This window comes from Vigna radiata, chromosome 5 (assembly GCF_000741045.1).
Source record: "Vigna radiata var. radiata cultivar VC1973A chromosome 5, Vradiata_ver6, whole genome shotgun sequence".
Classification (NCBI taxonomy): domain Eukaryota; kingdom Viridiplantae; phylum Streptophyta; class Magnoliopsida; order Fabales; family Fabaceae; genus Vigna; species Vigna radiata.
In genome coordinates this window covers 19,670,113-19,694,259 of record NC_028355.1, presented here as the reverse complement: position 1 = coordinate 19,694,259, position 24,147 = coordinate 19,670,113, and the positions used below count along the sequence as shown (strand labels likewise).

General features: G+C 33.4%; 2 protein-coding genes across 4 annotated transcripts; one reads left to right on the top strand and one right to left on the bottom strand.

Moving 5' to 3' along the window:
• Window positions 1–5,450: 5,450 nt before the first annotated feature.
• Window positions 5,451–7,951, top strand: LOC106759897 (F-box/kelch-repeat protein At1g22040). Of its 2 annotated transcripts, none has more exons than XM_014643277.2 (2): window positions 5,451–5,696; window positions 6,236–7,951. In XM_014643277.2, the coding sequence occupies exon 2, from the start codon at window positions 6,255–6,257 to the stop codon at window positions 7,683–7,685; it is 1,431 nt and encodes a 476-aa protein (XP_014498763.1). In that variant the 5' UTR covers window positions 5,451–5,696; window positions 6,236–6,254; the 3' UTR covers window positions 7,686–7,951. The 2 variants fall into 2 exon arrangements, with proteins under 2 accessions (XP_014498763.1, XP_022636609.1); XM_022780888.1 differs by having other exon boundaries at window positions 5,466–5,559.
• Window positions 7,952–9,483: 1,532 nt separating this feature from the next.
• LOC106761926 (putative leucine-rich repeat-containing protein DDB_G0290503) lies at window positions 9,484–21,972 on the bottom strand. 2 transcript variants are annotated; one of them, XM_014645552.2, is made up of 11 exons: window positions 21,524–21,972; window positions 20,298–20,491; window positions 17,719–17,919; window positions 17,033–17,155; window positions 16,773–16,810; window positions 16,562–16,691; window positions 11,454–16,220; window positions 11,018–11,152; window positions 10,722–10,826; window positions 10,510–10,649; window positions 9,484–10,075 (listed from the first exon to the last, which is right to left on the bottom strand). In XM_014645552.2, the coding sequence occupies exons 2-11, from the start codon at window positions 20,373–20,375 to the stop codon at window positions 9,835–9,837; spliced, it is 5,958 nt and encodes a 1,985-aa protein (XP_014501038.1). In that variant the 5' UTR covers window positions 20,376–20,491; window positions 21,524–21,972; the 3' UTR covers window positions 9,484–9,834. The 2 variants fall into 2 exon arrangements, with proteins under 2 accessions (XP_014501038.1, XP_014501037.1); XM_014645551.2 differs by lacking the exon at window positions 21,524–21,972 and adding an exon at window positions 21,166–21,427.
• Window positions 21,973–24,147: the final 2,175 nt, after the last annotated feature.

Genomic DNA, 24,147 nt, shown 5'->3' with positions numbered 1-24,147 from the left:
TAGCCCATATCGTTAATATGATTAAAGCCCAATAAGCATGCTGGACCGTGCGGTTAGTAGTTATAACCGTTCGGCCCAAATAGCGTATCGTACATAAACTATTTTTAAAAACATGATTTGCCTTTTAAGAAAAAGTTTACCTCATCAATAAGGCTTTTAAATGTCAATGAAGGTGTATAATTGGTCTTTAATAAATATAATTTTCTTATAGTTATATAATATATGTATTGTGTGTATATTATAAATTATTATGTATGTTATTTAGACTTTTTATATCAATTAAAAGTTTTATTTTATAATGAGATGTCTGTTATCTCTAAATAGATATTAATTAACGTTGATTATATTAATAGGAGATGTTAATTAATGTATATTGTTAGAACAACATACATTAATTTGTGAGTTTGTTTTTGATTTTTTTTTATTTTTTGTTAATATTTTCTTTTACTTAAATCATGAAAAATCAATATAAAATATAAAAATAGCAAGAATATAAAATATAAAATGAGGCAGCAATAACAAGAAGAATCCTGACCGTGGTTAGTTTAGTTAAGGAGAAAAGGTGTCTAGAAAGTTTGTACCTTCTTGTTCGGTATAATCCTTAGCAACCAAGCGAACTTTGTATCATTCTATGGTGCCGTCAACTTTATGCTTGATCTTGTACACCCATCTGTAACCAATGGTCTTCCTTCCAGGAGAAAGTTGAGCTAAGTACCAAGTGTCATTGTCATGTAAGGCCTTGAGTTCTTTTTGCATGGCAGTGACCATTAACAGTTGTTTTTTGCCTCATTATAGGATTTAGACTCATTGTTGGTATATATGACCAATGTGTACTTTAGGTGCTTCTCTGATAAAGAGTTATAAGACAACATTGGAAATAGGATAAAGAGTTTTGTAATTACTTTTAGCATGTAAAGAACTAGATGAGGAATAATTAACTTGGTGTATGTAATCATTTAGGTATCCAAGGACCCTTTTAACTCTGGTAGATTTTCTGGAATTATTATCTTCTCTATCATCAATGTGATCAGTACCAGTGTCAGTGGTAATGTCTCCATTGTGATCAGTTCTCTGCTCTGTATCTCCATTTTCAAAAATATTTTGAGCTCCATCACAGTTTTAACTATACTAAAAAAATTAGGCAAAACACTTTCAATCTCTTTCTTAGTATGACTAGTCTCATTTCTCTATTCATCCTTGATGGAATTTTTTTTTCATAAAAGAAGACATTCCTGCTTAAAAATATTTCCATAGTACTAATATCAAGTATAATATATCCTTTAACACCATTTTTATAGCCTAAGAAAACACCTTTTCTAGCTCTAGAATCAAGTTTATGTCTGTTGTGCTCTAAAGTTGAAGCAAAACATAGGCAGCCAAAGGTTTTTAAATTCAAATAGGTGGGAGGATTCTCATATATTAAATCACAAGGAGTCTTACCACTTAGAACTGATAAGGGTAATCTATTTATCAAATAAATGACATGAGATATAACATAAGACCAGTATGTAGTACATATATTAGATTGAAAAAGGAGATTCTGAGTTTTATCTAATATATGTTGGTGTTTGCATTCAACAATATAATTCTGTTGAGTAGTCTCAACACAACTTTTTTGATGTTCAATACTGTAGGAATCATACATAGCAACATAGTTAAATTCAGGACCATTTTCAGATCTAATAGTCTTAACAGTTTTGCCAAACTCGTTCTTATTTTTTAGAATAAAATTCTGCAAAAGTTCTCTAGTTTGACCCTTATTGTGCATCAAGAAAGCCCAAATGTGTCTACTGTAATCATCAACTATGGTAAGAAAGTATTTATGCCCATGAATAGAAGGAACAGAGATAAGACCCCATATATCACAATGTATCAATTCAAAACAATCAGTAGAAACAATGGTGCTTTGGGGAAAAGGAAGTTTATGTTGTTTGACATAATGACAAATATCACAAACAGTTTTAGATGACATTTGAACATAAGGAAAATTCTTACATATTTGCTATATGATTTTGTGGCCAGGGTGACCCAGTCTATAATGCCACAAATCATCATTAACTTGTTTACAAGAAAATACAGATTTAGGAACATGGTCTTGACTAAAAATAGGAAAAGATTGCAGGTAGTAAAGGCCTTTGTAAACATTAGCATGCCCAATCATCTTCAAGGTAGAGTTGTTCTGTATTTGACAAGTCTTAGAAGAAAATGTTAAAGTGCAATTTAAGTTCCTTGTTAGACTTTGAACAAATATGAGATTGAAAGAAAACTATGGAATGTAGAGAACATTGAAAATGATGAATTTTTTTGAAAATTGAATGGTTCCAGAATGTTGGCTGTATCCACAGAATTATTAGGAAGTCTAACAAATATGAGTTTAATTTTATGAAAGGTAATAAAATGTTTTCTTTCATGGGTCACATGATCATTGGCCCCAGCGTCAATAGTCCAGGAGAAATTACCTTGGTTGTCTCCAGGGGTGTTTCTTTGCACTTGACTAATATTGTGTGAAGGGTTATCAATGCCCTCTATCATTTTTAACAGTTTCTGCATCTGTTCAGGAGTAAAAATCTGCATAGAATTATTATTTTCTTGTTGAGCATTTTGAGTTTGGGTAGAGGTAGAATCATCTTTGCAAGCATTAACATAACTCTATTCATTCTGGCCTCCTTTGTCCTAACTGTTTTGATGGTCATTTTTCTTGTACCATGGTGGGTAGCCATGTTTAGAGTAACACTCATCAACTGTATGATTCATCTTGTGACAATGGGAACATTGTTTCCCATAATTGGGATTTTTCCCTTTTCCTCTTCCTTGACCTCGTGAGCTAGTGCCACGACCTTGAGATTTCCAAATGGGTTTGTCAGTGGGGTTGGCCAAAATTTTGAAAGAGTCATTCTGATTGATAACTCCAAGATGTTGTCTTTCTTGCTGCATAAGGAGAGAAAAGACCATGTTGATGTTGGGAAGGGGTTCCATCAAAAGAATTTGAGTCTTAACAACATGATAGGTGTCATTTGACCCTTTTAGGAAGCAAATAACGTGTTTAACCTCTTTGTATTTTAGAGAGACTCTAGACAAATCACAAGTACAGGGGATTTGACATATGCAACAAGGTATGGGTCTAAGATATTCTAATTCTTCCAAAAGAATCTTCAAGTTAGTGAAATATTGGTTGACATTCCTTTCTCCCCACTTAATAGAATGAATATCTTATAGTAAATATGAAATCTTGAAATAGTCTCCTTTAGATAATCTTTCTTAAGTTCTTCCCACAAATCTTTAACATTGTCAACATAGATGAAACTTTCTGCAATCTGAGGTGAAAGGATCTTGATGATCCAGGACAAAACCATCGTATAACATCTCTCCCAAGCCTCAAATAAAGGATCAATTCTTGGTGGCTTTTTGATACTACCATCAATGAATTTAATCTTGTTTTTGGAGAGAATAGCTCTTTCCAAATTTTTGCTCCAAGATGAGTAGTTAGTTTCACTAAGAATATGGGAAATGATAGTAATACTTGGATTTTCTCCATGGTAAAGATAAAATAGGCTAGAAGGATTAATGGTTGGATCTGGTTTATCCATTATGCCAAGAACATATCAAGAATTGCGTTGCTCTTCCAATGTCCTAATGATGTAGAGGCCTACTTTCCTAAGGCCCATGAGGATAAATATCTCGAGAGAAAGACTTCTTCCAGAATTCTGTCTTGGCCAACAAGAGAGAGAGAAAGATCACGTGATTCACTAGAAGCTCAAAGAAGAAAGAAAGCGTGGCTCTAGGAGCGACATCAAACTATGGATTCTAAAGGAAGGAGAAGAAGAGAGATGACAGATCATTTTTGTATGAAATAGTTTCTGTATATTTGAACGTTAAAAGGGAAAACCCTAACCTTTAAATAGGTTAGGGAAAAGGGTACAAAAACCTAACAAACCTAACAGATTATAACTAAAAACAAACATCAATAAAACAACTAATTTTTAAGAAGGAAGAATTGAGGAATTACCTACAAATTTTCTTTCATGTTAAAGCATCATAAAGAAGGTATTGAGGATGAAGGGTGTGGGATCTATGATCATTATTTGAGATCATACTTGGAAGTACTCATCATTTAAACCACAAAGAAACCGAATGACACAACCTTTTTTTTCTTTTTGTACTTTTGAAAGAAGACCACAAAAACAAGATGCAAAGCATTTACAAACAAGAACACATGATTATAGTTCAATTTCTTTCCACATAATTTTTAATCGTGTGTAATAATCAGAAATGGTTGAGTCACCTTGCTTACAGTGCTAGATTTGATTTTGAAAATCAACAATGTGAAATCTAATTGGAATGTGAGAACATTTCTTTAAATCTTTCCATGTTTTAGAAGCATTGTCCATCCACATCACCGATTGCTTAATGGAGGGGCTTATGGAGCGTGTCAACCAATACATCACCATGTGATTGTATCTACACCATATGTTATGAAGGAGTTTGTGACGGGTGGACATGGGAGACTTTTGATGATGAACTGTTCTCTATTTTTGGTTTTTAGGACATCATCTCTCGTTATCATTAATGGAAATTATTTTCAGTCAACAAAAGAGATCCGATGACAATCACAAAATTCTAAAATTTTAAAAAACAAATTGACGTCAAACCTTTTTATAACATACATCCCAAAGATTAACATTTGTTAGTCATAAGACCGATTTTAATTTAGAAATTAACATATAGTGTGAGAGAATGTAACATAAATTTCAACAAAATATTTACAAAAATATCACTTTTATTACATGTTAAGCGGAACTAGTGATGCTATAAATTAATTTTGTGATATTGTATTTGTTTAAAAATTTATTTTATAATGTGTACGTTTATTTTTTAATAATACTATAATTTGCCATTTTTTTAGATTAACGTATTTAATAAATAAGAAAAAAATAAGTGTACGATTTTATTAAATTATAACAAATTGAATATAAAAGTAATATAAACAGAAAAAGAAAATATTTATATTGATTTACCTAAGTTGACGTGTTAGGTGCAAAAGATTTTTTTGGAAGACCTGGTATCTGAATCTTTTAACCAAATGAAAGTTTATAAAAGTCAATAAGTGCTTGCTCTTTAGAAAAAAATGGCTTCATAAAGATCTTTTTATCACTTTTTCTATTCCTAATTTGATAAAAAGTTATCAGAAGCATGTAAATTTTAATATGCCATTTCTTTTATTTTATGACAGATTTTCTCAACCACCTGCACTTTTATTATTTCAAAATAATTTATTTTTATATAAAATATTATTTAAGAAAAAATTAAAAGATACTATATAAAATTGTTGGTTGTTCTGTTTATTTTAATTTAAAGTTAAGATTAATTAATAACTTTTACTATAAAAAAAAAATAAAAAAAATCTGAGATGTAAATTAAAAGAAAAAAGATAGAAGGAAGGAAATGTGGAATAGTGGTGATTAGATTATAGTATTTGGGTGTAGAAAATTGGGAGGTAGCACGTTGGGTTCCTGCAACTTCCAGTTTGAACGCAAAGCAAAGACTTGGTGAAGTGGTGATGTATGCGAAATGCAATGCCACTTTCCCTCACTTTTACGTTTTCATCCTTACCGTTTGATTTTCCATTCCCTTTCTTTATTTTCTTTCTCCTCTCAAATCCTACTGTGGGAGAAGTGACAAATTAGGTGAAAGGACTGGTGAGACCTGCTTCAAATTGCTTCTTTAAAACTCTTGTTTTATTTTTATTTTGTAAAATTAGTTTCGAATATTGTTCTTCTCCCTGAATTGCATCGGAAAGTGAATTCTGATAAATGTTTAGGTTTGAGTGTTTCTTTTGGTTGGATCTGCTTCTTCTGGTTTATTTAATGATGTGATGATTAGGAATTTCTATAGTTTGTATTACCTGCTTCTGATGGCCACCGTGTAGACGATTTTACAAGTTTTGTTGTTAGCAAATTGTATACTGTATTCTTCATTTAGAGGAGTGAACGAGGCATGTGTGGGTTTTTTCCTTTTAATTCTTTTCAAAAGCGAAGTTCCTATTGCCTTTGAAGTCCTGGAGGGTTTTTAAATTGCATTTCTCTCGTGTTAATTTTTGTGACTTGTGAGTGATGGACTATTGTCTGCTTACACCGATTTTATGTCTCTCTTTAATTTTCATTCAATGGAGTTATTTGATGCTAGCCTTTTATTTCTTAACTAAAATTTGCTCATGGTAATTTGGTTTTCCTTGCAGATATTGAATTTTGCTAGATATGGGAGCATATTTTAGTGTGGCGAGTACAAAATCTGACAAGAGGGAACGGGATGGAGTCTCTCCAAATGAGACATGTAAGAGGCAAAGAATGTCTCCTACTGTTGATGAAGAGAGTCCAAGGCTCATTCCTAATCTCCCTGATGAGTTATCACTTCAGATCATTGCTAGACTTCCTAGAATTTGTTACTTAAATGTAAGGATGGTATCAAAGAAGTGGAAGTCAACTATCATGAGTTTAGAACTGTATAAATTGAGGAAAGAACTTGGGACAACTGAAGAGTGGCTGTATCTATTGATTAAGGTTGGAGAAAATAATCTTGTATGGCATGCTCTAGATCCTCGTTCTAAGATATGGCAGAGAGTGCCCAACATGCCCAATTTTGCCGATGAAGAAGAACCTAAAAAAGGTTCTTCCAGGCTTTGGATGTGGAACATGGTGGAGGGTATAAGAATTGCTGAAGTTATTAGAGGCTTTCTTGGACGGAAGGATGCATTTGATGAAATGCCCTATTGTGGTTGTGCAATTGGAGCAGTTGATGGGTGTCTCTATGTTCTTGGTGGATTTTCTAAGGCTTCAACTATGAGATGTGTGTGGCGATTTGATCCAATACAAAGTACATGGAGCAAGGTGACTCCAATGTCCACCGGTCGGGCGTACAGTAAGACAGGCATCTTAAATAACAAGCTTTATGTTGTTGGAGGGGTTAGTCAAGGTCACGCTGGATTAGTTCCTCTCCAATCTGCTGAAGTTTTTGATCCCTCTACAGATACATGGTCGCATATACCCAGTATGCCATTCTCTAGAGCTCAAGTCCTTCCCAATGCTTTTTTGGCTGACATGTTAAAGCCTATTGCCACAGGGTTGACATCATACATGGGAAGGTTGTGTGTTCCACAGAGTCTGTATTCATGGCCCTTTTTTGTTGATGTTGGGGGAGAAATATATGATCCTGACACTAACTCATGGATAGAAATGCCTGCTGGAATGGGTGAAGGGTGGCCTGCACGGCAGGCAGGAACCAAATTGAGTGTAGTAGTGGATGGTGAGTTATATGCATTTGACCCTTCTAATGCTATGGATAGTGGAAGGATCAAGGTTTATGACCGAGGTGAAGATGCTTGGAAAGTAGTTATTGGAAAAGTTCCCATATATGATTCTGCTGATTCAGAGTCTCCATATCTACTTGCTGGTTTCCATGGGAAGCTCCATGTTATCACAAAAGATGCCAATCATGATATTGCTGTTCTGCAGGCAGGCCTGCGGAATAATTTGGGGTTTTCACCATCACTCTCAACTCTGTCACAAAGTACATTGCATGAATCTCCAGAACTGGCTTCTGAAATAGATGCAGCAGTTGTTTGGAGGGTAGTTGCCTGCAGGGATTTTGGGCAGGCTGAACTAGTCAGTTGCCAAGTCATTGACATATAGATGAAAAATCAAGCAATGACTGTGACAAGCAGTGAATGTATCTGTTTGTTGGCAGTTACACGAGTTAGTCTTATGGAAATTGAATTGTGTCCATTTTGTATCATTGAGTCAGGTGTCACCAAAACAGCGAGTGCTGTGATAGTTGCAATAGGTATATAGTGCTGCACCTATTTATCTTTTCACGAGGTAAATAAGTGCCATAGGAATTGTCAATTTCGTTGTTGATATGCTCTACTATAATATCACACCAGGTCATTATTATGTCATTAGATTGCAACAGGAGAAAATGCTCCAGGCTCTGGTTTAAGGAATTAAAAAGTAAAAATACTGTTTTTCTTTTATGGAAAATGTAATATTTAATGTTAATGATACACTTCCGTTGTTATTTTTTATATGTTTTATTCATTTTCAAATTATCTTTCACAAAAAGTATTTTGTTTTAAATAATGTTATTTTATAAATGAAAATATTGTTTATTCAAAAAATCTTATTGGTTAATATTTTATCAAAAGATTGAATTAATTAACAATTACAGTTTCTTTAATAAGGATATTTTAGTTAAAGGGGATTATTTTTTTATTTTATATATGAAGGTTTTATAATTTGGGTAAAGTTAAACTGTCTGCAGACAATTGAATACTTGAAGTAAAATAATAATAATAATAATGTGAAAATGATAAAATATTCATAATTTTATAATAAATATAAACTTTGACGTAAGTTATAACGTCTAGTATTTGAAATAATTACACATGAAGCTAAATGAATATGTCATAACATTTAAGTTTAACCATCTATATCATCATAAATATTGGATGAAGTTGTGGGACATAGATGTAAAGGTGTAGCTTTATTAAATTTTAGGGCTCCCCTTTTAAAAATTACAAAAATTAATTTATTTTTTTAAAAGAAGGAAATTTATTGTGTTGTGTACCAAACCATATGATGATTAGAGATATTTTTTCCCAAAACTTTTGTATCACATGATGGAAGGGACAAAAGAGACACATCATCACGTCTTTCGTGGGTTCTTCAATTTTTTCATGGAAAATGTTCCATTCACACCCAATGTCATATCACGCTGTTTCTCATACTTGCTAAACAAAACGTTTTTAATTCTCGAACTCCCCAAAGTAAGTTTTCCATATTTAATTTACTTTTTTAAAAATAAAATTATTAGAAAATAAGGTTTAATTATTTAATTTGATAACACGTTAAAAATTGAAATGAAATTAGAAATTAATTTAATTGTTCTTATAAATTATACTTCTCTCGAGTGTATAAACATTTTCTGTTTACCAAACGTCTTCGTAAAGAGTAAAGAGAATATTTACAAAATATGATAAGAAAAGAGTAATAACAAAAAACAAGTGTATCTAATATATGTTTGTTAAAAAAAGATATTTTTATATCAGTATTCTTTTATTCTTTTTTTCATCTTAATGGTTAAAAGTTTTACTTTAACCAGAGATAAGACAAATTCATAATATATAATTAATTGCAAATCTCACCTTATAAGCCGATTTTGTAAGATTGAGCTAAATTTAAAGTCTATTTCTAACTTTAATTGAGAAAATAACATTTTATGATTCTTATTTACCCATGATTCAAAAACCAGCCAGATCTTAGCTTTTGTAGTTAGTTTTTTTTTTCTTCTTTATGTGTACAGTGCTTTTTTTATGTATCTCATTTTCGTGCTTAAACTAGTTCTTTTCAATTAACCAAACAATCAACATTTGGTTTAAGCAACTTTTAATTACAAACACAGATCTAGTTCAGCTGGAGAAAAAAAAACGAGTTTTCACAAAAAATTGCTTTAAATAGAAGTAATCGTGTTCCTGTACAGAAGAAACAATTGCAGCATTCAGGCTATGGTAAAAGATGTTACAGGGATATATACTTCGATTCTTAACACAAATTATTTTATTTACACAGTATTATCTGCTGCTTAACTTTGGAAATGATGTAAACACCATATCAACCCTTCAAAAATATAAGCTCTTGCTATGGCTGAGCATAATCTATCTATATATTTATATAATTAACAGAAGGGAAGATATGGTGAGGCCACGAATATCTTGAGCATGAATTATTATTAGCCTGTGCAAGGGGTAAAAAATGCTTCCTCACTGGCTACAAGGTTGATGAATTAACTTGAAGCCTTCTTAGATGCACGAGTATTCTTTATAGTCATCATGAGTTTTTGTCTCTCACCTTCAACCTCTGCAAATTGAAGACTTAATTGAGAGTAACGGTCATGCATCTCTTTCAGTTCTGTCTCCACAGCAGAATGTCTTGCCTTTAGTTCTAACATATCTTTAATTAGCTCATTGATATCCCTGAAGCTTCGGAATACTGCTTCCTCGTCACCATGATGTTTCAAGAAAGAACTGAAACATAGGACAGAAATGTCTCAATGCTGATATCAAATACAAAATTGTTTGAAAAGTTTTAAGCTTAAGGATTAATCACAAACTTTTCCAGTGCTTCTAGACAATAAATAGCTACCCCACAACACAAAGAAAACATTCGACATGAAACAGCTTTAGGTAAATGGATTAGATTATTGGTTTAAAAAGTTGGATTTTTGTTTGAAGAATAAAAAAGAAACAACACAATAAATCTAACAATTGAAAATGTGTAAACTCAAGCAGAAGTAAACAACCAAGACAATTTAGTGTCACCGAGTTTATAGTGTGGCCAAAGTTTTTACTAGTCATCACATTTTAATCAAGTGAAGCAAGAGGTGGAATCTTAACGAGAAGTTCCTCCAACACTGCAAGTTTATTACCAAATCTCATAACTGTTGCAAATGAGAGAGTACCTCTGAAATTGCATGTTTGACTTCTTGGTCCGCAATGCTTCAGCAAGCTCTATCTCTAAAGCAAGCACTCTTTCTAATGCATTACCGCTGACTGAGAATTTATCGAATACAGGGAATATGTTTCCTAATTCTTGATTGGCCTGAGCAAGGTACAAAGTTAATATCTAGACAGAGGAATGGTTCATAACTTTCAATGAAGAAGAATCTTTTACCTCATGTAGTTGAATCAGTTCTCTTTGCAGACCTGGAAAACTTGGCTCATCATGACTATGACCATCTACTGAAGGAAGCATATTCTCATTTTTCATCCTTTCCAGCTGCAATCAGAAGACAACTTAGATATCCAGCACAACTAAAAATGTGACAACACAAAAACCAGGAAAATACAAAAGCTATCTATATTCGTGGAAGATATAAGGCAAGGAAAGTACTACTTTTAAGTGAAAAGTGTAATGGGAGCTAGAATAGATGAAAAAAGAACAAATAATCTGTGCATTTTAAAAATTACCTCCTTACTCAAGTGGTCAATGCTAGATTTCAAACTTTCGGTTGATGCCACATGCTTCATTACTTCTTCTTGTTGCAAGTCCTTTTCACTTCCAAGAGTTTGTCCTCCATTCATAACACTAGATGCAAGAGGATCCTAAAATTATAAAAATAAATTCTTGAGACGTGCTACTTGTCAAAAGAAGGCATACATTGGATATTTCATTAAGAGAAATTACATAATCTTTTCTTCAAAATTAAATATACGAAACAAAGATGAGGGAAAGAAAAGAAAACAAAAACAATAAAGGATACTCAGTTCCAAAAGTTTCCTTTCTATACTGTGCATAATCTTTAAAATCCATACATGCAAATTCATCCTAGTGACAAGGTGATTTCTTCTTTTATGAAATGGTAGCTAAAGAAGTTTAATAAAAATAAATAAATAAATCAGTTACCTCGGGTTGCATGTTGATGAGTAAACTTGCACTCTCTGTCTCATGATTATATGTTTGCTGAGGATTCATCGAAGAAGATAATGTACCATTGTCCTTGTTTAGAAAATTTGCATGAGACCTCGTAGTCTCCACCTGCTCCTTCGCCAAAGTAAGTTCTACTTCAATTTTGGATTTCTCCAAATTGCATTTCACAAGAGAAGCTTCAAGCTCTTGTTTTTCTTGCTTACAACAATCAAGGCTTATTGCGCAACACTCTTTTTCAGCCTTTAGCAGGTCATAGGCATTTAACAAATTACGTTTGTCAGAAAGTACAGCCTGTAACTCAGCCTCCAATTCCAAGATCTTCATCCCCAGCTCTTCGTTAATTTTTATTTGAGAAGCTTCAGACTTTTTTCTATTCTCAGTTTCATCGACTGCATCTTGTAGTTTCCACAGCATTTCCTCGCTATGCTTTTTTGATAAAGACAACTGTTGTCTTAGTTCTTGCAACTTTGATTCATACTGTTCCTTGATAAATGCAATTCTCAAGGACTCCTGCATAGCAACTGGTGGTGCTTCATGTCCTCTCTTGTCATGAGCATTAAGACACTCAGCCTCAGCTTTGTCTTTCAGTTCCTTCAGATGAATAGACAAATTCTTAAACTCCTCTGTCTTCAAAACCTGTTCAGCAAGCCTCTTGGTAAGCTCATTGCATTGGCTCTGAAGCCTTATCAGTTCATCATCTGATTGTTTTAATGAAGCGCATGCAGTTTCTAGTTCGTCCAATTTGTCCTGGAGAACTATACACTTGAGTTCAGCTTCTTCCTTAGATAAAAAGAGTTCTTCAGCATCTCTACGACAACTTTCCAGCAATTGTTCCAACCTTGCAACCTCAACGACATTCTCTCTTTCATGCACATAAGACGTATAACTGACCTCTTCTGTCCCATTCTTGTGATCCTTAACCTCTGACACAATTCCACTGTTTTGATCAATTAGTTCTCTATTCTGAGCAGTCAAGACCTCTAACTCAGATTTCAGGAAATCAAGACTCGTCAACAATCTTGTATTTTCTTCAATGCACGTCAGTTCTCTGTAAAGACAGCGATTCAATTCAGATTCTACATCAAAATTCTTCGTGTGAAGCACATCAAGTTGCCTGCAAGTGGAATGAAGTTTCTCAGTAAGCTCTTCCAAATGATCCTCAAACTGAGCTCTGGTAAAAGTCATAACAACGTCTGTAGCTACGCAAAATTCATGCATTTCAGATAACAGAGTTTCCAGAAATGTAATAGAAGAAGATTCTTTTAAAGCGTCTTTAAGATATTTCTCAGATTTCTGCAGAAGATCTGAGATTCTTGAATTTTCAAATTCTAAGTCTGACACCATTCGTTTGAGATAGACAAGTTCTTTTCTGTTCAGATCAGAATCCTGCAGCCGGCATTGCTTCTCATTCAATTCTGTGGTAAGATCTGAAACTGCCTTCTCCAATATTTCTCTGACCGTTTTCTCAGCATGCAAATCATTATGCAGAGAATGCAAATTTTCCTCCAAAAAAATGAGCTCAGACGAGATCTTGGCAGATTCTTCTGTTTTCTCCAGTAAAGATGACTCCAAATCTTTCTTTCCCTGCAGCTGACTCTGCTTCTCATTCAATTCTGTGTTAAGATCTGAAATTGTTTTCTCCAACTTTTCACGGACAGCTTTCTCAGCATGCAACTCATTATGCAGAGAATTCAAGTTCACCTTCAAAGAATCAAGCTCAGATGATATCGTGGCTGACTCTTCTGTTTTCTCCCGTAAAGACAACTCCAAATCTCTCGTTCCCTGCAGCTGGCTTTGCTTCTCATTCAATTCAGTGGTAAGATTGGAAACTGCTTTCTCCATCTTTTCTCTAACAGTTTTCTCAGTGTGCAACTCATCATGCAGAGAATTCAAATTCTTTTTCAAAAAATCAAGCTCAGATGAAATCTTGGCAGATTCTTCAGTTTTTTCCTGTAAAGACGACTCCAAATCTTTCTTTTCCTCTTCAATTGTTGCTAAGGTCAGCTTACACATTTCAAGTTCAATAGATGTACCATCTAGTTTTGTTATTTCATGAGAAAGGTCCTGATTTCTGGAATTAAGTTTTTGTAACTCAGCTTCCAAATGATGAAGACCGGACAAAAATTCTTTGTGCTGCCTAGAGTATAACTCTTCAGCTTCCAAACTAGCACTAGTTCTATTAACGATCACCTCAAAATCTAACTGAAGTTTCTGCAAAAGAGCATCTGACACAGTTATCCTACGTAACATTTCTTGCAAATCGTGCTCAAACTTCTGTTTCATGACTAGAGCATTTGATTCAGCAGCATTTAAAGATACTTGAGTCTTTTGTTTGTCATGCACTAAAATCTCCTTCTCTTCTGTGAGTTGAAGGATTCTATGAAATGCACTCTGTTGCAGCTCTTCTAGCAACAATAAAAGACCCTCGAAGTCTTCACATTTTGAATCCAAACAAGCAGATCTACTACAAAGAGAAAGTTCAGTGTGTCTTTCTTCATACGATGCCAGCAATTTCTGCAACTTATTAGACAAAAAGGTGACATTACCCTGCAGATTATTCTTCATTGAAACTTCCTCGTCAATTTTAGTTCTAGTAGACTTTAATTCTTCCTGCAAAATGGATATTTCATCGTGGAGATGATTATTTTCTAGGCTCTCTTTTTTCAATAAACTCTTCAATTCCGAGTTTTCTGTACTGCATGCCACATACTTTCCTTTGTAACTTCTATACTCTGTCAGAAGAACATCCAGCTCATCAACTTTCTCAGTAAGAAGACTGTTTTCATGAGCAAGAGTTTTTAAATTTGCCTCCAAAATCTGGTTCTGGAGAGCAATGTCATTGCTCTTTGCTGTGCAGATCTCCTTGTACTCATTTAGTGAAAGGATATCATTCATAGCATTCTGCAACCTCAACACCAATAACTCATTTGATTCATTTGCAAGCGCCAGCTGCTGAGAGAGTTGAACAATTTTCTCTTTCATGAGTTGAATGTCAACACTTGCTTCAAGCAATGTTTCTTGCAAAGCCTTAGAAAATACATCAGAGTATATATTTGTAAAATGCATTTGGCTAATTTCTTCTTCAACTTGTATGTATAACCCCTCTTGCACCAGAAGTGATCTTTTCAAATCGTTAAGTAAAATGTCTTCACCCAAATGTTGTCTTTGTAAGGAAGAACTGTGATTTTGACACAGCAATCGATTGGATGTATGAGCTTCTGAAATTTTAGGATAGACCACTTGTTCTGGGCTATCATCAGTGTCTGGAACTGAAGAATCAGAAAGGGTCTGCTTTATGAGATTCTCATTTGTCTCATGCATAGAAAGAACTTGGCAAGAAAGCAGTTCAAGATCTTTTTGCAATTGACCAACAGCAATAGAATAATTCAATCTGGCCCTTTTAAGGGCTGCTTCAGCAGAAATAGCCCTTCTTTCAAACTCATTGTTCAGAGTTTCCAAAATGCGTTTGTCTTCAGCAAATTTCATCATCTGCTCATTCATATTCTGGTGAATTCTCTCCATCTCGGTCTTACCAGCAGAAATTGTGTACAGACAAGTAGAATGTTCATTCCGAAGGTTCTGCAACTCAGCCATCATCTGCCTTTGATTCTGCTCAAGTTCCTGAATAAGAGCTTCATAGTAGCATTCCATCTGATCCATTTTCCGTACAAGGCTTTCCCTTTCAGTTTTGGACTCATCTATCTCTCTTAAAAGTTCAAAAATTTTCTCTTTCATGGCAAGGGTAGGATCAACAGAATCAAACTCGTGAGACACAAGGCCAGGTATGGAAAGATAATGACTCATGCTTTCCGGTTGTAATAAACCTGCATCAGACCCAATATCTGTTAAAAATCGTTCACTTTTATGCAAATTCATTTTCTTGTTCTCCCTTTCATTGACAATTTTGGTCCCAAAAATTGGCTCTCCAGATTCTTGTTTGAGGTTCTGTAAAATTTCAGCCAGCGCTTCTAACTCCAAGTTAAGGAACCGAAAATCCCTTTCAGGAAATCCCATGGACACCTTCTGAATATCTCTTAACTTATCTTCCATAAGCAAAAGCCCCTTAATCCATTTATGCTGCAAATTTTGAAATAATTTATCCTGATCTGTATCAGTAGGATCTTTGTGAGGGAATGGTAAGCTCAATTTAGAATTTTTAAGCTGCTCAAACTCATCTCTAAACTTTGAACATTGAGATTTTAGTACCGCAACCTCCTTTACTAACTCTTCTCCAGACGAAATCTCAGTAGCAAGTTGCTCAGAAAACTTGTGTGTTTCAAGACCTATTTCATCAGCATGATTTTGCAAAGAACTTACTTTCAATTTTAGATCAAGAATAGATGACTCAGCTGCTTCCAAATTTCCCATAAGTCTACTACTGCTCCTATCTTCAGAAGCAGCAGCCAAATTATTGGCAGCTGAATAGTCTATGCTCCAACCATGAACCCGATCACTACCCTGTGCTGGAAACTGATTATCAGGTGCCTCCCCTTTGTCTGGTTGAGTACTTTGACTGAGGGACAGTCCACTTAAATCACCAGAGACTGTGCTTTTAAGACTGTCCACTTCATGTGCACTAGAGATATCATGTTTATCAGTATATATGCTTTCAGAAGTACTAGAAGAGCCATCAAAGCCAGCAGCTGAATCGGCATACTCTTCATTTATCCTAGACTCTCCTTCAAGTGAAGAAATATGGGGGAGATCTTTAAGTTCTCTTTTCAATTTCACTCTTGAATTAACCTAATTTCATGAAATAAATAAGGGGGCTGCGTCAAGCAAACGAAAAAAAAAAAAAAACTGCTTAATTTTAGGTAGTGAATGAAGCCTACAAACATGTTTCTCTCCATAGGATACTAGATGATACATCTTTAAAAAAAGTTAGGTTTCTCCACCATTAACACATAATTGTCAAGTAGTTTTCATCAAGATTAAAAAATAACTTGTGTACATGTAAGTGTTTATTCTGTCTGGAATTTATATTTTTATTTTCAAAGAATGTCCCGGTTCCTTGACCCTTCCAATCAAGTATAGGAGAGAAGGTATATACAAGTAATGCCAGTAAAGGAGAGAAGGTATGAAACCTTATTTATATGATTATTGACATTCTGGTCAGGAGATGACTCTTTGCTATCAGCAGATTCGTCATGAGTACCTTGGTCAGAGGTTGTCTGTAGGCCCCTCTCTCTGAGTTCCCTCTGCTGCTCGAATTCTCTGAAAGTAATAATACCATCAAATAAATTTATTGTTTTTAGAAGAAGCACGTTCTTAAATGTCATAGCTCACTCATGTTACCTGAAACCGGTTTTGGAAGTGAGAAGCTGCACTGTGACCTGGCTTCAAACAAGAGAAAGAAAACATTAAATGTGATAGCAATGAGGTCTCTAGCAACTGAAGAACTTGAAAAAAAAAATATGAAGAGTTGTATTGTATGTCATTGATAGGTATACACAAAGATTGTACTGCCACAAAACCATGTAAGTGCACAACCAATGAAAAATGAATTAATCAACAAGAGACCGTTACATAAGTGAAATTTGAAGAGAGACTCTTACATGTAGTGTGACTCCAGGTTCAGTTCCATTAAGAGGCAAAGAAACAGCTGTTGGCTTCAGGGCATCCACAAAATCAGCAAGATTGATGGTGGCCTCACCAAGGATGCTAGATCGTGATGAACCCTAAAGTGGTAAAGAGCAAAAATAAAGTTAGTAAAGTTCAAACTTTTCTAACAAGATGAATGACCACAATCATCTATCTCATTAGAAAACACTAGACAGTATTTAGGTATTTCTAATGTGGGAAATACAATGGAGAGAATAGCTTACCATAAAAATAATGAAACTCAAATTTTACAAATACCATGATTTTGTTTAGTTTTTTTAAAATGAGTCATAGTGACAATTAGATTTTATTGACAGCATTGTCCACTCAAAATCAGAATTAAATTCTTTTGAATAAGAAAGTTAATAAATTAAAAAAATATATTCAAAAGTATCTATTCTATCACATCATTAGAAATCACAATTGAGATCTCATCAGAGCATCAATCAGGAAAACAAACAAAAGATGTTCATAAAATATGAACCAATAAAGTGAGTGATATAATGAAGGTTTTTGCATTAAACCATCAACAATATGATAAATTATGCTTCATTGGGTGACTGCCATTCCCACATGACACTTCTGTAAGTGCTACCACATAATAAATTGCATTCATTTAAAAGTTGTGAAAGAAAATTACCATCCCCACAACAAATTTATAAAACTTCTCTTCATATTGTCTACTTTTAATGTCTTGGAGGAGTCTTGTAGTCTCATAGATTGGATCTGCCCACTTGCAAGTTCCATTTCTCACATTTGCTTTGGTGGTCTTTGATGTAGCCTTCCCAGTGTCAGCAGGGATAAAAGAGATAAACAGCTTATCCCATCCAGATTGTGGAATCTAGACCAAGCAGAAACAAAACTTCTCCTTAGTAATTGCAAAACAAAATTAAAAAATAAGAAATAAAAGATCTTAAGCTATGGAATTAACAGCAATAACAATATTTCTGTCTCAAGAAAAGCTGTTTCAATACTGACTCTTCCAAATATAAACTTTCAACTAACCATGAAAACTGCCTAAATATAAATTGTCTTCAAAATATTATCACTCGACAATGCTGAATATATTAAGAGCCATGTAACTTTACCAGTTACAGAATTCAAAGTAGCTTCATTCGTATTACATTTGCCAAAATGCAATTTGAAATTGCAAATAGTCAGGATAGATAGAAATAACTTGGAACCACCAATATAAATAAGTTCAAGAGAGCTAAGTTGATAAAGAAGTTGACACTTGCAATAAGGGACCTCAAATCCTTTCTGGAGTTTGATTAACTTTTCAATAAGATTAAGTTAAACCTAATCAGCACGGAGGTCAGCTAAACTTGATCAAGAATTTTAATTCTTCTTCAACAATGGCATCAACCTAGATGTATTTGTTTCTTCACAAAAAGATAGATGATCGATTTAATTTTTATTATGTCTGTTAACAATCCTTAAACCAATATAAGTTTAGAACCCGTATCAAACATTGATAGTTGAACCATCACAAAAACAAATATAGGACAACGAGGACTATTTATTTTAGTTAATACTTGATACATGACACTTGAAAACTTCCACTCAGGTTTAGGACAGGGGCCGGTGAAAATAAATCACTATATATTTTAAAAAGCTACTTGTTCATCTATCTCTTTTTTCTTTTCTTGAAAAGATTTAGGTGGGTCTGAAATTCTATATTATTACTTCTTAACCACTAAGACATCAGCAACCATTTTATTGTTATTGGAATTAGTGTTTGGGCAAAACTAAACCCCAAAGATTAGTTTGAGGTAAGGATTACTTCCACTGGTATTTTGTATTTTAACTTTAACCATATGACTAATTATATGAGATCTCTAACACACTTCTCAAAACAAGGATTAGACATGCTGAGTGTTAAGTTTATAAAACTGAACATCTTTGAGGTGGCTCGATAATGGCTTCAAAGTTGATAACCTGGTAGGTCCAATAACAATCACTAAAATAGATTACTATATCGTTTATAGAGAGAAAGGCGAGGCAGAGTTGCTGAATTGGTGTGTTTGAATGACACCGTGAAGTTTTATTTATAGCTTAATATAATAAATACAGATTTTGTTCCTCTAAATCAGATATGATTTGCCTATAAACTGCTACTCAACAAATTCACAATATTTAAATTTGATTTTCACCAGGCATCAACCAATCACTTATCTCATAAAACAATTTCAAATTACAAATGGATTCTCAGTTACTAAAGCTGCGTGATTATTTCAACAACAAAATTGTTCCTTTAAATAATAGATGAGAAGCAAATTGTGGTAGATTGTTTTTTATAGCTGTATCAGATGACAAACAAATGTTAGTAATAGTTATAGCTATGTGAAAATTAGCATATGTATATCTTTCGTTGTTTGACCCTGACATAGCATTATTTTACTTGTGGGAACCTTGAGAAGCTGGTACATAAAATTTAGCAATCAAGGTACAGCTACATGGTTCAAATAATTAGTATCTGCTCTGCAACACGCTTTTTATAAAATAACCAATTGCCTATGAATTTGATGTTCTGATCATGTTCCAAATTGCCATAATGGAGATTCTATCAGAAGATAGGTTCATAATTTTTTCATTTTCAGTTTTACAATACTTAGCCAAAGGAAAAAACATTATGTGATTGAAGGATAAGAAATAGTTTGGTCAGAGTTCACAATCCTCGATTGAAAGATGGAACAAAGACGAAGGGTTAGATCGGATAGAAATAGGATGACGCTGACTATTTCAAGGTTGTCAATACTACCTAAATATATGATTGTCATGAACTAGTTACCATGATGGAGGAAATAAAAAATTAAAATCAAATAATGTACCAGAAGAATAGAAGTTTCTAAGTCGGTTGGAACGTTAGACTGAAAAAGCAATATCATATTTGAATGTTCAAATTAAACTTGATTGAAATGATAGAAACTTACTCAAACATTTTAATGCAAGATAATGCCAACTAATTAAACTTAACTTTGAACAAATTCTAAGAACTGTAGGTTTAAATGGCAACTCAGACCAAATATTCAGTGGTCTCAGATCATCTTTCAGAGACAAATTGGTGTTCTCCATTCTTTTATGAGTGGGAAGGAAAAATTGAAATTCTCTAAGTTACAGTGATTATTCTCCCTTAACGACCTAAAACAAACTTTCTTGGAAATTTGAAATCAACAAGCCAAACAATGAAAAAGTAAGTTACATAGATGGGAAACTTACATGTGTAGCATGGAATTGGAGCCGGAAAACCACCTTTACTTTGGTCTTCTCAATCTTCCACCTAGTAACCCTCGACATTGTTGGGAAAATTAATCACACCTTATATGCATTACTGCATAAGTTGAAGGTTCCGTCTCCATTCCCAGCTCCCACGCAGTGTTAAGTGTTTGTTAAGATGGCCACCAATGCAGTACCTGAATGCAAAAGAAGCAAAGAATGAAGCTATAAGGCACTGATTCAGGATTAAAGGCACTTCTATACAAATATTAATTAAAATATCTTAGATGAAATAAACAATTTGTTAGAGAGAGAAAACATGCAGAGCTATAAGGGCGAAGCCAGCACACATTTTGGAACCAGAGAGACAGGGAGAGAAATCTAAATTGAATAATTCATCAATCTATTCTAAAGCACTCCGCAGCAGCAGTTCACAACTACAATTTTGGCTGAAAGAGATCCAGTAACATAACTATGAAGGCTATCTTCATAGTAGCCCAAGTAATAATTATTAAACAAAAATAAAAAAAGTTCAGCAGCAAGAGGCACAAAAGACCTAGAACTGAGAAATGACTCACAGTTAGTAAAAAATGACCCAGAACCATGTAACAAAAATGCCAGATCTCCAAATTGAAACATCAGACAACGCTTTGCTTCCTAACTATTTTTTTAGAAAAAAAGTTATGTAAGTCAATCACATTTTTCAATCAGACAAGACTCCCTCCAACTGAACAGAAACACTGCTTTAACCAAATGGAATAACGGAATGCAACATTCTCACCCATTTTGAGAACAGTAGAGGAAAAAAGAGGGTGGGAGCAGAACCCGATTGGAAAATAAATTAAAAAGAGAAACCTTTTTCTATGCATACCTTGGTGAGAGACGAAAGGTTTAACCGGGAAAATCCACGGATCGAGCAGAAAGAATTCGAATTTAAGCTGAGGTTGAAGTTGAAGACGGGAAAAGGAGAAGGACCCAGAAAGATGCTGATTTTAGACAATGGCACTACTAAATACCGAACCCCAAAAAGACTCAGAACCCAAGGACTGACAAAAGCATAGAGTAAAAGAGAATCCTAAAAAACCCAATGCTAACACAAAGCTAGTAAAATAATGTAGCCAAAAATAGCACTATATTTTTGTATTTTCCTCCTTATAGATATTTTCGCACTTGCATAATTCTAACCAAAACATTACCAACGAGAATTACCACAGGGACAAAACAATCACCTCAATGTGTCACTTTAAGGATGACACCTAAAATTTGTGAAAGTTACTGGGAGCAACTTACTAATTACTATTATCTTAATAAATTAAATAGTGTTGTTTGCGGGGTGCATGAGAATAAGATTTGAGGCTACAAAGCATCTTGGGTATATTGGGTAGGTACTCTTGCCTTGCCCCAGATCTGTGGCTGCTTAAGAAACAAGAAAGATTGAGACTTTCGAGACAAGCATCAAGATTGGACCAAGACCCACAAGAGAGATTTGAGGTGTAGTGTTTGTGTGGTTTTAGTTTGTTAAGATTTCAAAGGAACGACATAAGGGGCTAGCGTGGCGTGAATTAGCAGAAAATGCAGAAAGTTAGAGACATTATTAAGTAAGGTGAAATGGAGCTGTGAAGGATTAGATGTGCTATCAACTTCACAAACCCTCTAAAACTATGCCTCTACATGGTGATTATCACTATCTAATTGTCTAATTAAACAAATAACTACGAGTTGGGTAGGGTTGTAATTAGAATATTAGATTGACATTCTTAAAAGTTATCTTGCTAATGGATTTTTCTGTCTTGCCCCCTTCCTCGGTGGTTCTCACTAAATTGGAACATGATGAAGACAAAGCACTGCCTTATCCCTCCTTGATTTATGGCTGGTTTTTGGGTTAGGAGCTTGTTGCTATCTTCGTGTGTTTTTAGACTCTACAAAATGCTTACTAATCAAGAAAAAAACAACAATTTTAAGATTTTTTCTTTCTTTCTTTCTTTCTTTTGCCAAAATAAATATTCATCTTAAAAAAGTTACTCAACACTTTGTTTCCATACTTTAAAGTAAATTTATTAGCAACCTCAAACCTTAAGCCGCCGTCAACTGTTCAACCATATCTAGATTTTAAGTGTTCCCAAAGGTATTTGATTGTTTAAATAATTATATTTTCGGAACAGTTATTATCATTAAAATGAGTAAATAATAAATCATTTTCTACCTTATTACAAACTGACTTTACGATAAATTCCACCGATAGTTTTGTTTACATTAAACAGAAATTAAATTGTTAATATTTTTTTCGTGTATTAGGATATATATATATATAACAATTGATATAATTATTACAGTATTTAATTTTTTCAATAAGAATCAATATAAAATGTCTCCTTCATGTTATTATAAATATTAAAAAACATAAATCTAGATCAAATGTGATGTACTTATTAAAATAATTAAGTTCTTTACTAATTATAAATTAAAATTAATTATTTTGATGAGAACATTAAATTTGACTTTTTTCCAAACTTACAAAAAGGACTGAAAAGTAATTCAATGTTTATGACCTTTTGCCATACATTATTAGACACCGAATTAAGAGTACTTAGATTTCTTTTCTCTATCATTTCTCTATCACGCAGTCAAGATTTGTAGCCATTAATAATTCGATGAATCAGATGTAAAATGCATATGTTTTAAATCTGATACCATGAGTCATTATTTTCATTTGACAGTTTCAAGCTCTTAAATACTTCAATTTCAAGAAAAGTAATTATAAGGAATCACAAAATCCACTTGTAAAAATAAAATTTGTATCTCACCTATAAATATTATAATTTGGCATTAGTCGATCAGTTCATATTTATAAATTTCAGTAAGTCTCTGTTTCTTTGAGAATAATTTACTGTGTATGAAAAAATACGAAGATGAATTTCATATCATCTGTGCGTTTGCTTCTAAAGATTTACGTGTATTTGAAAGTGTGGATTTGTAGGATACTTCAATTTTTCAATCTCTTATCTATGTGGAGATTTGCGAAGATTTATCAGCATTTACAATTTCATCCTTTTAAATACAGTGTATTTGTTGAAATAATTTATAGGATGAAATAATAATAATAATAATAATAATAATAATAATAATAATAGTAAATAATAATAATAATATAATATAATAATAATTAACATTAATTTTTTATTCTTTATAAATATTTTTATAATTAAATATAACATTAACAATTATTATTTTATATTATTTTAATAGATAGAGACATTTTGGTAATCTTTAATTTTTCTTTATTAAACAATTTTTTTTATCTATCACATCAATCAAATTCTATACTAATTCTCACAAACTTTACTTCCAAATTCACTCTCAATTATCCACAAATCCACTCAAAAAAAACAACAAAAAGTTATCCTCAAATTCATTTAAATCATCTTTCCCAAATCATCTCCCTCAAATCAGTGCAAAAGAACACAGCCTAAAACAAAATTTAAAACAGGTATTTAAGATCTTATTCATCTAATTTTCATTCAACTCTCACAAAATACCGAAGTTTCTGATGTGAACCTTGGAAAGTCTGAAACTAAAATTCGAAGGTGCAGGTATGAAGTCAATTCAGAATCAGAAATCACGAGACAGTGAGTAACAGAATTTATTCATTTAAGATGTGTAAACAAATGAACAGATAAAACAAAAAAATTCCGTAGAAGAGTACATTGTTAGAGAGATGCAGACAAGAGGGTAGAGCCAAGGATATATAAGGGTAGCTCCAACAGCTGATGCTGCATGACGGATCATGTGTACTCCATATACTCATCACTTTGCCAAATAGTAATAATAATTGAAACACATAAAGACGTATTTA